This window comes from Gymnoscopelus microlampas (assembly GCF_963454915.1).
Source record: "Gymnoscopelus microlampas genome assembly, chromosome: 24".
Taxonomy (NCBI): domain Eukaryota; kingdom Metazoa; phylum Chordata; class Actinopteri; order Myctophiformes; family Myctophidae; genus Gymnoscopelus; species Gymnoscopelus microlampas.
Genome location: NC_139961.1, coordinates 17,643,886 through 17,660,252, shown reverse-complemented (window position 1 = coordinate 17,660,252; position 16,367 = coordinate 17,643,886). Strand labels below are relative to the sequence as shown.

The 16,367-nt window shown below is 47.3% G+C and overlaps 1 protein-coding gene across 1 annotated transcript in view; it reads right to left on the bottom strand.

The window, feature by feature from the left end:
* Window positions 1–2,653: 2,653 nt before the first annotated feature.
* Window positions 2,654–16,367, bottom strand: part of LOC311040574 (neuropilin-2-like) — a gene marked incomplete at its 5' end in the record, with an annotated part of 171,802 nt that continues 158,088 nt past the window's right edge. The window contains 2 exon segments of the mRNA XM_084050905.1: window positions 2,654–5,605; window positions 5,931–5,993. Of these exon segments, the coding sequence (XP_083907031.1) occupies window positions 5,286–5,605; window positions 5,931–5,993 (383 nt within the window). The 3' untranslated portion in view covers window positions 2,654–5,285.

Here is a 16,367-nt window from a genome sequence, read left to right as displayed (position 1 = left end):
GTGTGTGTGTGTGTGTGCACACTTTGATGTTGGCGCTCTTAAATGAGGACCACCAGAGGTCCAGACTAATGGGACATCATGGGGAGATTAGAGGCCAGCTCTAGCAGGGCTGACAACACAGCGTGTGTGTGTGTGTGAGAGAGAGAGAGAGAGAGAGAGAGAGAGAGAGAGAGAGAGAGAGAGAGAGAGAGAGAGAGAGAGAGAGAGAGAGGCAGCGTTTGAGATCCAGTGTCTGTATATCTCAGTATTTATACAGTAAGTGAAAGTTTCCCTGTAAATGTTGCAGTTTGTGGGGGACACTTTGTCTTAGTGCACAGATTGCAGTAAGGTGAGGTAACAGACTTTGTTGGGGAACTTAGCCTTAGTGCACACGTTGCAGTAACGTGAGGTAACAGAGTGTGTGGGTGGAACTTAGATTGCAGTAACTTCAGGTCAGAGTTTGTAGGGGAATTTGGATTGCATTAACATGGGGTAACAGTTTGTAGGGTTACCTCATCATGTTGCAATAACCTGGTTGCAGTAACGAGAGGTAACAGAGTTTGTGGGGTATCATAGGTTGCAGTAACTTTAGGTAACAGAGTGTGTGAAGGGAACTTAGATTGAAATAACTTTAGGTAACAGAGTTTGTGAGGGGAACTTTGATTGCAGTAACGTTAGGTGACAGAGTTTGTGGGGGGAACTTCGATTGCAGTAACTTTAGGTAACAGAGTGTGTGAGTGGAACTTAGATTGCAGTAACTTTAGGTAACAGAGTGTGCGAGGGGAACTTCTATTGCTGTATCGGGAGGTAACATAATTGGTGGGGGAACATAGCAGTAATGCCAGGCAACAGCCATACTTTTCAGGGGACATGAAAGCAGAAAGTCACACAAGCAGAAAGTCGAGACCACCTCTTCTCACTGGTATGGTATAAATCCTTTATTAAATAATCATAACAATAATTATAATAACAATCATAAAAAGAGCATTTCTGTACAAAGACCCCTTTAAAACCACAACAACAGCAGTCCGAGCAGTGCGAAGGGGGCGGGGTTGGGGGGTGGGGGGTTGTGGTCCTGTCCGTGGCCTCATTATGTGTTCGGTCCTCCCCGGGCCAGAGGGGGGCGCTGTCACCGCCAATGTCCATACTACTATAATATTTAATGTCGTCTCCAAAGGCAAGCCGGGATCCCCGAGGCTCCAAGGCACTTGGAAGAGAGTTAGTTGGGGTCCAGTGATGCGGTGTGTGTGTGTGTGTGTGTGTGTGTGTGTGTGTGTGTGTGTGTGTGTGTGTGTGTGTGTGTGTGTGTGTGTGTGTGTGTGTGTGTGTGTGCGCGGGCATGGTGTTGGTGGATGGGTTGGAATGCCAGAAGCGTGTGTGTGTGTGTGCGTGCATGTGCGTGCATGTGTCTTTACATCATAGCCGTGGGGGAGTTTGACACAAATAACCCTAACCCAGAATTAGCCATTGTTAACCTCATTCGGTATACATGTTAGGAGTGTTTCACAGACAGTCATCTGTGTATGTATGCATGTGTGTGTGTGCGTGCGTGCGTGCGTGTGCAGGTGTGTCTGTCTTCCGGGGGCCCCTGGGTTGGGTGTGTGTGACAGAGAGAGAGAGTGGGTGGGTGCGTGTTTATGTTCTGTATATATACATTGGAGAGCGGCACAAGCATGGGAAAGCTGATGAGTGTGAGAAAATGTGTGTCTACACATTACAATAGAGCACTGTAGTTCTGTAGGCGTGTGCCAAGTGAGATTCTTATCATTTGTGTGTGTGTGTGTGTGTGCACACTTTGATGTTGGCGCTCTTAAATGAGGACCACCAGAGGTCCAGACTAATGGGACATCATGGGGAGATTAGAGGCCAGCTCTAGCAGGGCTGACAACACAGCGTGTGTGTGTGTGTGAGAGAGAGAGAGAGAGAGAGAGAGAGAGAGAGAGAGAGAGAGAGAGAGAGAGAGAGAGAGAGAGAGAGAGAGAGGCAGCGTTTGAGATCCAGTGTCTGTATATCTCAGTATTTATACAGTAAGTGAAAGTTTCCCTGTAAATGTTGCAGTTTGTGGGGGACACTTTGTCTTAGTGCACAGATTGCAGTAAGGTGAGGTAACAGACTTTGTTGGGGAACTTAGCCTTAGTGCACACGTTGCAGTAACGTGAGGTAACAGAGTGTGTGGGTGGAACTTAGATTGCAGTAACTTCAGGTCAGAGTTTGTAGGGGAATTTGGATTGCATTAACATGGGGTAACAGTTTGTAGGGTTACCTCATCATGTTGCAATAACCTGGTTGCAGTAACGAGAGGTAACAGAGTTTGTGGGGTATCATAGGTTGCAGTAACTTTAGGTAACAGAGTGTGTGAAGGGAACTTAGATTGAAATAACTTTAGGTAACAGAGTTTGTGAGGGGAACTTTGATTGCAGTAACGTTAGGTGACAGAGTTTGTGGGGGGAACTTCGATTGCAGTAACTTTAGGTAACAGAGTGTGTGAGTGGAACTTAGATTGCAGTAACTTTAGGTAACAGAGTGTGCGAGGGGAACTTCTATTGCTGTATCGGGAGGTAACATAATTGGTGGGGGAACATAGCAGTAATGCCAGGCAACAGCCATACTTTTCAGGGGACATGAAAGCAGAAAGTCACACAAGCAGAAAGTCGAGACCACCTCTTCTCACTGGTATGGTATAAATCCTTTATTAAATAATCATAACAATAATTATAATAACAATCATAAAAAGAGCATTTCTGTACAAAGACCCCTTTAAAACCACAACAACAGCAGTCCGAGCAGTGCGAAGGGGGCGGGGTTGGGGGGTGGGGGGTTGTGGTCCTGTCCGTGGCCTCATTATGTGTTCGGTCCTCCCCGGGCCAGAGGGGGGCGCTGTCACCGCCAATGTCCATACTACTATAATATTTAATGTCGTCTCCAAAGGCAAGCCGGGATCCCCGAGGCTCCAAGGCACTTGGAAGAGAGTTAGTTGGGGTCCAGTGATGCGGTGTGTGTGTGTGTGTGTGTGTGTGTGTGTGTGTGTGTGTGTGTGTGTGTGTGTGTGTGTGTGTGTGTGTGTGTGTGTGTGTGTGTGTGTGTGTGTGCGCGGGCATGGTGTTGGTGGATGGGTTGGAATGCCAGAAGCGTGTGTGTGTGTGTGCGTGCATGTGCGTGCATGTGTCTTTACATCATAGCCGTGGGGGAGTTTGACACAAATAACCCTAACCCAGAATTAGCCATTGTTAACCTCATTCGGTATACATGTTAGGAGTGTTTCACAGACAGTCATCTGTGTATGTATGCATGTGTGTGTGTGCGTGCGTGCGTGCGTGTGCAGGTGTGTCTGTCTTCCGGGGGCCCCTGGGTTGGGTGTGTGTGACAGAGAGAGAGAGTGGGTGGGTGCGTGTTTATGTTCTGTATATATACATTGGAGAGCGGCACAAGCATGGGAAAGCTGATGAGTGTGAGAAAATGTGTGTCTACACATTACAATAGAGCACTGTAGTTCTGTAGGCGTGTGCCAAGTGAGATTCTTATCATTTGTGTGTGTGTGTGTGTGTGTGCGTGTGACAATGCGCGTGCATGTTACAACAGGGCAGATAAAAAACAAAACCTTTCTATAACCACATATCATGGCTTACGAGTCCAGTTGGCGCCGTGCGAGACAAGACCATTTTGTAATTGTGTCCGGAAGAAAATGGCCGCCTCGCTGTGTGAGCGAGTGACAACGTAAGAAAAGCACGTCAGAAAATAAATGACAACACAAAACAGGCCCAGTCATGGCTTATGCGGTCCAATGAGTACAAGAGAGAGAGGTCTTTTGTCTCTCTCTCTCTCAATGTTTCCCCCAATGTTCGTTCAGAAAAGTTCACATTAAGTGACGTTCTTCCACATCGTCTCCGTATACAGTTCGCTTTCAGAAACGTTCCTTAATAACATATCTGAACGCTTCACTTTTAACCACTTAAACCCTCCGGTCTTAGAGAACCGGACTTGTTGACCGCTTCCTTCCGACGCATTGTGAGCTTGTATATCTGCTATTTTGGGGCGAATGCCCCTCCCCAGAATATGGATGCTGCGGTTTCAAGTGGTTAAGCAACGTCGCTTCTTAAGCAGTTCGCTTTATGGAGCGTTCCTTCAGTTCGCTTTAAGGCTCATCGTGTGTTTGCGGTCAGTCAGTAAGTCGTTTCAGAAGAGTCATTTTCTTGCTGTGTGCATGTGTCCGATCACCGTTTTGTCCAGGAGGAGGGGGGACGGGTGGTCCTCCTTCGGTCATATCCTCTCACTCATTTCAGCTTTCTGCAGCGGTAACCCCAGCTCCCCTGTCCCTTACAAGCAATCCATAGGTTGCGCCGAAAACAAAGCAGCTTGACCTTTTCGCCATGGGACCACAATGTAAACATGACCTTCTGGTTTTGAGGGGAACCAGCACTAACAGTCTCACGGAACTAAATCTAACAATAGCTCTCTCTATCGTCAACAGAACACGTTAAGATACCCCCCCCCCCCCAAGCTTCTCTACTTTATCGGCCATCACAAACTGGCGACCGGCCAGAGCACAACAAAAACATGAAACTGAATATAAATAGTCAACGGCTAAAGAATACCACAGACTGCCCAGGGGAGGCTGATAGGTAGCAGAGTCTACGACACGACCAAATACACCCGCTCGACCGCCCCCACACAAAGGAGCAATAAGATCTAGGCCACCGCGTTTTACGCGTTACGGCCTTCTAAGGTACGTTCCTAACCTACCACCGTTCCAAACAGGAGACAACGTGTTCTCAGGGTGTGCTGCTTACAGCGTCCAATTCAAAAGAACAAAACTAGACCTTTTTTTTTTTTTACAAATCTATGATGTGTTTATAAACAGCTTTTTTTTCTGTCTTTTTGGCGGAGCGGGTATTCGTCGTTGATATGTGTTGATATTTATTTTACGAGGCCTAACATCAAAAGCCCCGCAAAATATACACGCGGCCTTTCGCTCACTTCTTAGGCTTTTCTTCTTCTTTTTTTTTTTGCCAAAATAATAGTAATGCCCCCATCCTGGACTGGAGCGTCTTTTGAGTGAAGCGAAGGGGAAATAGTTCTCAGTCGAGGTTTATTTCTTCTTTTTTTTTGTATACGGTCCATCAGCCAGGCATCTGCACCGTGGAGGAAGTCAAAGGAAACAAAAGCGAACGGGAGGAAATAAAGAAAACGGCAAAGAGAGGTTTCACAAAATGGCCGCATCTCTCTCGCTCTCTCTGTCTCTCTCCGTCTCCCCTGTCTGTCTCTTTCTTTCTCCCCCCTCCCCCCCAATGGGCGAGTTAGCCCCCGCCTCACGCCTCGGTGCAGCAGCGCTGTTGGTTGAGCTTGACCTTGTGCTTGAGCCCGTCGTAGAGCTCGAAGTTGTAGTTCTCCAGCGTGGTGGAGGAGCGCGACGACAGGCCGCTGTAGGAGCACGTGCAGTAGAGGAGCAGGCCGGCGCACACGGCGCCCAGCAGCACGCCCAGCGAGCTCATCACGATGATGGTGACCAGGATGGGGTCCAGCGTGTACAGCCACGAGTTGTCCTTCTCCGACGCCGACGACGAGACGCGCGTCACCGGCGGCTCCGAGGGCGACGGGGGTGCGGTGTTCCAGTCGGGGAAGGCCAGTCCTGGGGGGGGGGGGGGCAGATAAGAGAGAAATTAATATGATAATTCCATCAAGGTGGGTGTAATGCAAAACTTTAGGCCAGCAATGACAGAACATGACAGGAAGTTGCATGAAAATAGCGGTGCACGTCACCAGCGCACAATATAAATATAAATATAAATATAAATATACACACGCACACACACACACACACACACACACACACACACACACACACACACACACACACACACACACACACACACACACACACACACACACACACACACACACACACACACACACACACACACACACACACACACACACACACAGGTTTAGCCTACCTCCCCCCGCCTGATCTCTGCTGTCGAAAAGTCGTCCGTCTCCAAATTCAATCGGTCTTTTATCTGTCGGAAAACACAGAGTAACAACTTTTAGTGTCAATTGTATGCGCACATAATTATATTATTATTATCATATACACAATATTACATATTATTTGCATTTAACTGCATCATAAACACAACAGATACTCACAGAGTGATGGTGTTAAGATGGAAGATATAAGGTGTGTGTGCGTGCGTGCGTGCGTGCGTGCGTGCGTGCGTGCGTGCGTGCGTGTGTGTGTGTGTACAGTGGCATTTTCTCGTTACTACAGATAGATATGTATAGCCACCAACTAATAGAAAAATATGACTTTATTGATAGAGAAAGATAATTATGATACATTGCTTTCAAACACAGTGAACACGTAGCATACAGTTGGTAATAAGACTGTTCATTCCATACAAAGAAGGATGCAAACATTTTCATCGACAAATATCTAAGATTACCCATCCTCATCATCCTCATCATCATCATCATGGTCAGTTCTTTAAGATTGAACCCATAATCCCCCCTGACAGGAACATGGATTTTGTGAGCGTTTCAATGGAAAGACTGCAGCACTTGAGTAGAGCTTCAACCACTTAAAGAGATAGTTCACCCAAAAAATGACTTGTATTTCCTATCGATTAGTCACCCCATGGAGAATTGAATTAATGGATGTTTTTTTGTTTTTGTTGCTTTCCTAAGCCAATAATTTGATGACGAGCGGACCGGTAGGCAGCGGTTCCGGTAGGAGACACAAAGGAGACCCTTTGTGTCTCCTACCGGAAACCGCTGACGGTCATCAAATTATTGGCTTAGGAATGCGACAAAAACAAAAAAAATATCCATTAATTCAATTCTCCATGGGGTGACTAATCGATAGAAACAAAGTCATTTTGGGGATGAACTATCGCTTTAAACCCCATACTGTTAAGCGGAGTCCCTTTTCTGTTATTGTGGGGAAAGCTTTCGCCGAAAATAGCCGATCGATAAGCTCACAACGCGGCGCATTGTGAGCTTGTCGATCTGCTATTTTCAGCGAAAGCTTTACTCCACAATACGGATGCTGGGGTTTATGGGGTTAACTTCACGTGTCTGATTGGAAAGACTGCAGCACAGCGTTGCCAAGTCCACTTATAATAAGCGGCTTTGGGCTTGTAAATATTGGAAGTCACAGGTCGCAGGGTTTTGTGGGGCTGGTTTCTAAAGTGTAGTCGCTTATTTGGGGCTTGCTTCCTCATGTTTAAACCAGTGGTTTCTCAACCTTGTTTTCATGCCAAGGACCCCCCAAATTAATATGTATTTGTCAACAGACCCCTACCTGAAAATATTTCATTTTTTTTTTAAATAGCAGCTCTAAATAGCCAATGTATAGGCTATAGGTTTAAAGTGGTTAGACTGATCTTGATACCTGTGTGTGTGTGTGTGTGTGTGTGTGTGTGTGTGTGTGTGTGTGTGTGTGTGTGTGTGTGTGTGTGTGTGTGTGTGTGTGTGTGTGTGTGTGTGTGTGTGTGTGTGTGTGTGTGTGTGTGTGTGTGTGCGCGTGTGTGTGTGCGCGTGTACACGTGCTCATGTGGCCTTCTTTTGGGCTCGCTTTCATAGACCCGGTCGCTTGTTTCTCTCGCCAAATATGGCAACACTGCCGCAGCACTTTAGCAGAGCTGTAAAGTTCACACTGATGGCAGTTCATTGGACTTTTTCCTATAGGGACACACAGTTCAAATAAGTTTTCTTTTCACTTGAGTCAGTGTGTGTTTGTGCGCTCGCGCGAGTGTGTGTGTTCTTGGCGAGCATCCAGTAGTGGGAGGGGCTATTTTTCTTGGCAGGGCGCGCCTTCCAGAACCGGAGGTCTCCGGACTAGCCAATGGCGTTACTAACACTGTTTCCAGGGGCAACCCGAAGTCGGAAAAACTGATTGGACGATGGGGGGTGGTGCGGGCAGCGGGAGAGAGAAAAGTGCTTAGCGCAGCCTTAATAAATGTTATCTGTCCATTAACTAATTACAACTATTAGGAACTTGGAGCAGAACGGTGTCGAGATGGACAGGGTGGGGGTGTCCAAATCCCCCCCCCCCCCCCCACCCCACTGCACCGCCACCACCCCCGCCAATTTGATTTAAAAGCGAATTGCGAGCGTATGCCAAAAAAACACTTTTTCATCTCGTAGAAGATCAGTGTAACTCTTAAATGGGGGTGCGACAAATAAGAGGGTTGCTTTCTGGCCAGCCACGGCGAGGTGGGGGGGCAGGGGGTGTGTGTGTGGGGGGGGGGGGGGGGGGTTCAGTAAGTGATGGATTTCTGCTGGTGCAGGAGAGCCGGACCTGATTCATACATACTTTGTTGCGCATCGGCGTCATGGACCGAAAATAGCAGATTTTTGTCTATTTCTGGTGAGCAACACGGCACACAACTAAGCATAAATCAGGCATAAAGCACAGCGCTGTCTCGCTGCACCGCGGCAGCGGCAAAGTTGAACTTTCCTCGACTTTGCCGTCCCCCGCTTTTGGCCGGCGCCGTCTCGAGTCGCTGAAGGGGGAAGGCGGCGGCCTCTACTCGCCTTAGATCATTGGTTCTCAAAGTGGGGTCCGGGGACCCCCAGGGGTCCTTGGGGGGGCTCTAGGGGGTCCCCAGCAAAAGTAGTTAATGAAGCATCACAATCATTAGAACCACTTTAACCTTTTATACTTTGGCTATTCAAAAATAGCAGATCTACAAGCTCTTAGCTTGTAGATCAGGACTGGCCTGTGTATTTAAAAAAAAAATCTGGAACATTAGTCGTCATTTTAACACAAATCTTTGCCTCTGGGGGTCCCTGGCACAACATATTTTCAGATGGGGGTCCGCAGCCAAATATTTATTAATTTGGGGGTCCCGGACATGAAAAAGTTTGAGAACCACTGCCTTAGACAATGCATTGGATATCGCCGCTTTCTCAGAGCATGGAAGGGGGCATACCGCCGCTGCCGTGAATTTGGCTCAACGGCTGGGTGAGGGAGGCAGACAGACGTGTGAAATAAAAAAAGAATCCAAAACGTTCTGTCACGTCTCATGTTTGGAGAAACGCGGTGACAAAGCGGCCCGCTCTGCAGACGTATCGGCGGGTAATTACGGTCATCAATTTCCGACGTCTTTTTTACTGCCGTGCTACTTTTGACAGCCGGACCGATCAGGAATGCGACCCTTCATCCCATCTCCAGATGCGGAGTCATCCGAGAGCGCTCGCGGCTCTGGCTTTCATAACGGCCTGGAAGCATCCCTCTCTCTCACACACACACACACGCACACACACACGCACACACGCACACGCGCACACACACGCACACGCACACACACACACACGCGCACACACACACACACACACGCACACACACACACACGCGCGCGCACACACACAAACAAACAACAAATACACCGCACTTATTGCTTCCAGCTGGCCCGGCGGCATTGTGGGATTTGTAGGAGTATAAATCAAGGAAGGGAGGGTGGTGAAGGCCGACAGCTGTGTCTTTATTTACGGCCCCACCCGCAAAACAACAAGCACATATTCACACGCAGTAACGCGGCTGGGGCTGGGGCTGGGGCTGGGGCTGGGGCTGGGGCTGGGGCTGGGGCTGGGGCTGGGCTCGGGGGATATGGCTCTCACATGGGCAGAAGACACGGAGAGAACAAAGGCAGTGGGTGGCGAGCACCACGAGTGGGAGTGGGAAAAACGCGCTTTTATCACGCCCCCCCGGGGGAATCAAAACCCCAACGCTAAACGGGCGAAGACGCTCGCATCCATCACTGACTGATGCCTTTATCAGGTGAAGACAAGCGGCTCAATCAAACAAGCGCCGCTTATCTCCCTCTTGTGGGGTTGGCTCTTTAACTATGATGGATTTGCGTTCTTCTTTTTAAAATGCTCACATGCTCCGTTGAAGAGGACAATGTTTCTCACATCGAGTACAAAACAAAAAAACAGAGCAAATCGAACTTCTGTTAGACTCGCTCGCGTATCAAAGCAAAACACACGTTTTTTTCCCCCCTCAGAAAGTGGTTTTCTGGTGTTTGCCGGGTCATAGCGAGTACATTCAGTGCCTATCTTTGCTAACAGTTTTTCCCCTGCTCTCTCTCCCTAAGTACTGCAGAGCCCTACTGAGTCTCTGGGGTCTTGTTTACTAGGGCTGTGGGTTTGGCAGGCCATGACCGCCTCTCACAGCTGAAGCGGCTCATCCAACCCACCCACCCGCCCACCCCCCCCATGTGGCCAAACTCTGCGGCCCCCACACAGAGTGCGTCCACGCCGGGGTCATTCCAGCAGGCCGTGTGTGTGTGTGTGTGTGTGGGGGGGGTTCTGTGGAGCCAAGACGGCTCTCAACGGTCCCGAAAACAATGTGTTTTCAGATAAATAACTCGCTCCCGAGTCCATTCCTCTCAACAGCAGCAGCAGCAGCAGCAGCACAGTGTGTCAAGTGTCAACAGCACACTCCCCCCCCCGATGGAGCGGAAGGAAATACCAAAAATAAAAAAAGAAACTCCAACCAAAGCTATATCCATTAGAGTGTCAGAGAGTGCGTGTGTGCAAGAAAGAGAGAGAGAGAGAGAGAGAGAGAGAGAAATAGAGAGAGAGAGAGAGAGAGAGAGAGAGAGAGAGAGAGAGAGAGAGAGAGAAAGTGTGTGTGTGTGTGTGTGTGTGTGTGTGTGTGTGTGTGTGTGTGTGTGTGTGTGTGTGTGTGTGTGTGTGTGTGTGTGTGTGTGTGTAAGACAGATAGAACAGCAATGCTTGCACATTTGTGTGTGTGTGTGTGGGGGGGGGGAGGGGGTTGCAAATCCAGGAAATATTCGAAAAAAGAAAATGTCAGTGTCATCAAACTTTCCGCCGTCATGGGAGGTGGGAGGGGTTTACGGAGGGGACGGGGGGGGACGTCAGTCCTGTGGCATCACCCCACAGCGCACACACCCCACGCCTCGGGGGGGGGGTTGTGGAAAGGAGCCCTTTGCACTGTCAAATCACAAACAAGCCCTTCGATAAGCTTCCCGCCACTCTCTCTTTGTCTCTCTCTCTCTCTCTGACTTCTCTCAGCAGAGGGCGCGGTGGTGGCGGTCGCGGCTGTCCAGCCGCACGGTCAGGACGGGCTCCACCCCAGGGGCGGCCATGCTGGTGGACCAGTGGGAGTACTGGAAGCACTGCGAGGAGCTGTGGTAGGCCACAGACGACGTCTGGCTCTTCTTGGCGGCCAGGTGCCGCCGGCAGCAGCAGAGGGCCCGGACCAAGATGGCGCCCGCCAGGAGCAGCAGGGCGCCGCCGGCGGCCATTATGTAGTACCAGTGGACGGGCAACGGAGGCACGGCCACCGTATCGACCGTGGGCTCACTCCCGCCAGGATGGCCTTGCCCTGCTGGAGAAGATACAACAACAGTTTTGGGCCGGGCGGGAATTTTTAAAGGTAGGGTAAGTGATTTTTTTTTTTTTGGGGGGTGGTTAAAACCAGTGGTGGACTGGTAACTAAGTACATTTACTCAAGTAGGGTACTTAAGTACAATTCTGAGGTACTTTTACTTTACTGGAGTATTTCCAATTTTCAGTACTTTTACTTCTACTCCACTACATATCAGAGGCAAATATTGTACTTTTACTCCACTAAAATTATTTGAAAGCTTTAGTTACTAGTTACTTTGCAGATAAATGATTACATTATAAAACATACATGAATCACTTTAGCCTTATTTTATACCTACAGTAGGCTATTTGAAAATAGCCGATCTACAAGCTCACAACGTGTCGCATCGCGACACGTTGTGAGCTTGTAGATCTGCTGTTTTCAAACATTTTAGTACTTTTACTTTTGGTACTTTTAAGGACATTTTGATACCAATACTTTTGTACTTTTACTCAAGTACAATTTTCATTCCGTAATTTTACTTGTAACAGAGTACTTCTACATTGCAGCATTGATACTTTTACTTAAGTAAAACATTTGAGTACTTTTTCCACCACTGGTTAAAACGAAACGTTTCTATTTGTTAAAGGGTTAAAGCTCTATACTCTGTGAGTAGTCATTGCTATAGGGCATAGCAATGGCGGCCATCTTCTGGTTCCATCGTTCCAGACCCCATTATTTTTTCCCATAGAGCTTTCCAAAAATATTTGTATCAATTACTTTAAGCCTAGAATCAAGCAATCCAGGACCCTGGTGAATCATGACCATAAAACATTTGATTCTGTGGGGGGAAAAAATGGAACATTCAAATTATATGATATACAATATTTCATTTTTTTCATCAAACGTTTTATGGTCATGAATCACCAGGATCCCGAATGGCTTCATACTAGGCTTAAAATAATTTATATACATATTTTTGAATAGGGTCTGGAACGATGAAACCAGAAAATGGCCGCCACTTCTACGACCTATAGAGTGATTGTTCAGTAACAGGGGTCGCCCCCCGGTCTCTCCGGCTCTTTAATAAATAGAAAATACATTTTTCAGATGGGTTGCCAATTTCATCCAATCATGAGAGAGTACCTATTCATCAGCTTCGATTTTATAGTGTTCCAGTTCCAATTTTTTGGCTGCTCATTTCTTGGTGTCATCACTTCCAATTTAACTTGTTTATCCCGTACGCTGTATGAGTTCTCTCTTCTGATTGGATGAAGTTGGTATCCCGACCTGAAAATGCATGTTCTCTTTACTAAAGAGCAGGGGAGACGGGGAAACTCCTGCTACTGAACAAACACCCCATAGCAATGACTACTATCAGAACATAGCGCTATGTAACACTTGTTTTAACCAAACAATATCACTTACCCTACCTTTAAAGAGAGGAGTGATCATTTCCGTCTGTATTTTAAAATCTCTCTCTTTGTCTTTTCAGAAATCCCTATGCGGATCGTTTCAAACAGCAGGCGTGCACCTCGGGTATGAGCATGCACGAGCATGCCGGTTGCAAAAAACTTAGAACAAAAGAGAGAAATCTCCGTTGCCAAAAAGAAACTAAAACAAACAATCTAAATGCATCCATGTTCCTGTCACAGCTCGAGGGGGGGGGGGGGGGTTGCAGTTGAAGGATGACTTTTCACACCAAGAGTGTCTGGAAATTTGGCCGGTTTGCGATCCAATCCCAATGCCTCACCCCAATCTGGAGTAAAGGCGATTAATAGGGGAAATAATGTTCAAAGCTCCAATGTGCCATGACTTGGTGTGAAACTAAAGGCCAAAAAAAATCAAATAAATCGTTAGTTGTAAATAAAATAAAAAGCATCCACACACATTGGATCAAGGAGCGTCTGCTTCCCGTATCCCACTGGCACGGGAAGTCAGCAAACACCCCCGCTGACACGAGTCTCAGAACCATGCAAGAGTCAGGGGGTGTGGGCGGTAGGGGGGAGGTGGTGGTGGTGTTGGGGGGGGGGGGGGGGGTGTCAGCCACTGGTTTGGGATTTGTCGTTTATAGCTGGCTGGGGTTGACAGATTTTGTTTTTTTTACATAATTGATCATGTCCTCTGTTCTCGGGTCTATAAGTGTTTCCCTCTCATGTGTCTGGTCAGCTAAGTAAGCCAATTCTCCTCAAACCAAGAGGTTCCTTGGAAACCATCTACTGAGAGAGAGAGATGACATATTGTATACAATGGTGTTGCAGATTAAACTTTTTCACAGATGTCATAGCTTTATTGACAGTTGTTATAGTTGTGTAAATGTATGTTTTTGAGTGGTGCCGAAGGCAACCACTCCTATACATGACTTTGTCCGTGTGTCCGTATGTATGTATGTATGTATGTATGTATGTCTGTCCAATAAACAAACATTGATGACAACATCAATCAATACGCGGCTCATCAAAGGCACCACTCACTTCACACAGGGTGTGATTTTTTTGTTTATTTCAGACATCACAGTCACGCCCTCATTACTTGGTAAACTTGACCGTTGGCTCTGTACATGGCTAATGTTCCTCTCAGAATAGGGATGCTATAGGTTTCAAGTGGTTAATGAAACAAGAAATCCTATCACACAATGATTTGGCGCCCCCCCCCCCCCCCCCCCTGTAGTAACTCTGAGGATCACGGACCCCCTGTTGAAGACCCCCTGCTCTGCCCTCGGTTTGAACCCCACAGTTCTTGGTATGAACAGCTCCCCTTCCACGAAGCCCCTCGCTTATCTGAATCTGTTGTGTGGAAAAAAACAAACATACAGCAAACGCAAAAAAAAAAAGTGCCAAAAGCAATTACCATTTCAAACAAGCCGAACTTCACTGTTGAGACTTGTGAGTGCTGAGAAGGGGGGCTTCACAAGGGAGTTCGGGGGGGGGGGGGGGGGTGTGAGAAAGCTAAGCGGCGCTGGAAGCGCCCCGGTCTGCTGGACCGCGTCGCGTAATTACAGCGGGAAATGGCGCGTGGACCCCGCTACTTCACACTGCACACGCTCATTAGACAGCGAGGAGTTGAGCTGAGGAGAGAAGAGAGAGAGAGCCTTTGCTCACGCACTCTATCTGATTGCTTTTCAACCAGGGGGGGGGGGCGGGGGGGACTCGAGGGGAGGGCCACACGTGCACGCTCGGGAAACACGTGTAATGTGTCAGAGCGCTGCTTCTCTAATCTCCCGAGACAGCGCCGCTACCTTAAACTCGTAATGTTGTTGGAGGAAGTGGACTAGGAAAGGGGAGGAGCCAAACCGAGTTCCTGTTTCTACAAAAAAAGGAGGTGGTGCCCCCAGAGGCAAAAACAAAGGAAAAAATATATATCCCCCTTTTTCTTTTTTACCAAATGGGTTCCCAGATTGCTGCTTTTCAAACTTGTTCACGTCGAGGCCCCCCAAATTGACACATATCAGCCCACAGACCCCAGAGAAGATTTATGGCAGTGATTCTCAAGCATTTTAATTTCAATGACTCCCAGTTTGACATGCATTAGGCCACAGACCGAGTAGTCAGTGTTAATTTAACTCTGAGAGTGTACAAGTGGAACCAAATGGACCCATTTGGTTCCACTTGTACGCTCTCAGAGTTACAGACTCATAAGGGTCCAATTGGTCCATCATTTGGCTGGGGACCGCCTGGAACCCCCTCAAGCACCCCTGGGGTTCCCCGGACCCCACTTTGAGAACCACTGGTGTAAAGACTGCGTGTGAGTGACTTGAGTGTGTGACAGCATACACCTGTGTGTGTCTATGGGTGTACTATTATTATTACATAACTACTATTATGTGCGCTGGTGATAACGCGTGCGTGCGCGTGCGTGCGTGTATGAAGGCATAGACGTGTGGAAAGCATCACGTGTCAACACTCACACAGCAACCAACAGGCTCTTAACTCATTGGAAGACATTAAGAGATGTCAAAAACACTAATGTCAATCTCCCACAACGCCCCCCGCAGGAAGCTGTGAGTATTTTTTTCACGAGACAGAAGGTTTTAAAACCCTTCCGAGGCTGTGTCGGCTTGTCTAGCGAATAGACGAGGCAGCGTGCGTTTCGCACTCTGCCTCGCACTTGCCTCAAAACACGCCCGCCGTTTCGAGATTAGCCCTTTTTTCCCACACAATAATTATTTCTCCCCACCAAGTTAAAAGTTGGGTGGGTCGAAAACGTCATATCTCCAAAATCTTTTTTATTTTTTTTGATGCCCTACTACTAAGTGTGTCACAGAAAGGTTGGGAAAATAGCTGATCTACAAGCTCACAACGCATCACGCTGTGAGCTTGTAGACCAGCTATTTTCACTATTTTACTCTTTTAATAATAATAAAAAGGAATGGCATTTGGACATACGAGGTCCCCGCCCGACAGTGACAAATTCAAGTGATCAAAAATGCAATCATTTCATGGGGACCCCAAAGCAGTGTTGAATTTGTCGACTAAAACTATGACGAAAAATGCTCGTCGACTACCTTTTTTCAGTGGCGAAAAACTAAATAAAAACTAAGCTATGGTGACTAAAACTAAGACTAAATATATTGACAATTTTGTCAATATATAAAAAAATAAACACTAGACTAAAATGTTAGGGAGGATCTATAGTGGAGAAGGGATCCAGTATAACTAAGACAAGTCGTTTTATGTCTGGTTGTACTCTGTAAACGCGACTCGTTATGAGCTTGTAGATCTGCTATTTTCAGCATGCAACCAAGTGTAAAATCAGCCATTACGACGGCATCAAGGCACCGCCAAAATACATTTTAGTCGACTAAATCAACTGTAGATTTAGTCGACTAAAATCTTATGATATTTAGTCGACTAAAACTAGACAAAAACTAAAATGTTTCAGATGACGAAAATATTACTTTCATTCAAAAAACTATGACTAAAACTAAATCAAAATTTGCTGTCAAAATCAACACTACCCCAAAGCGCTGCTGGTTTTCATTCTAGCCTTCCTAAGAAAAGGTACATTTTAGAAGCTTGGACACCAGGTGAATGAATGCAAGGCCACTGCCCAG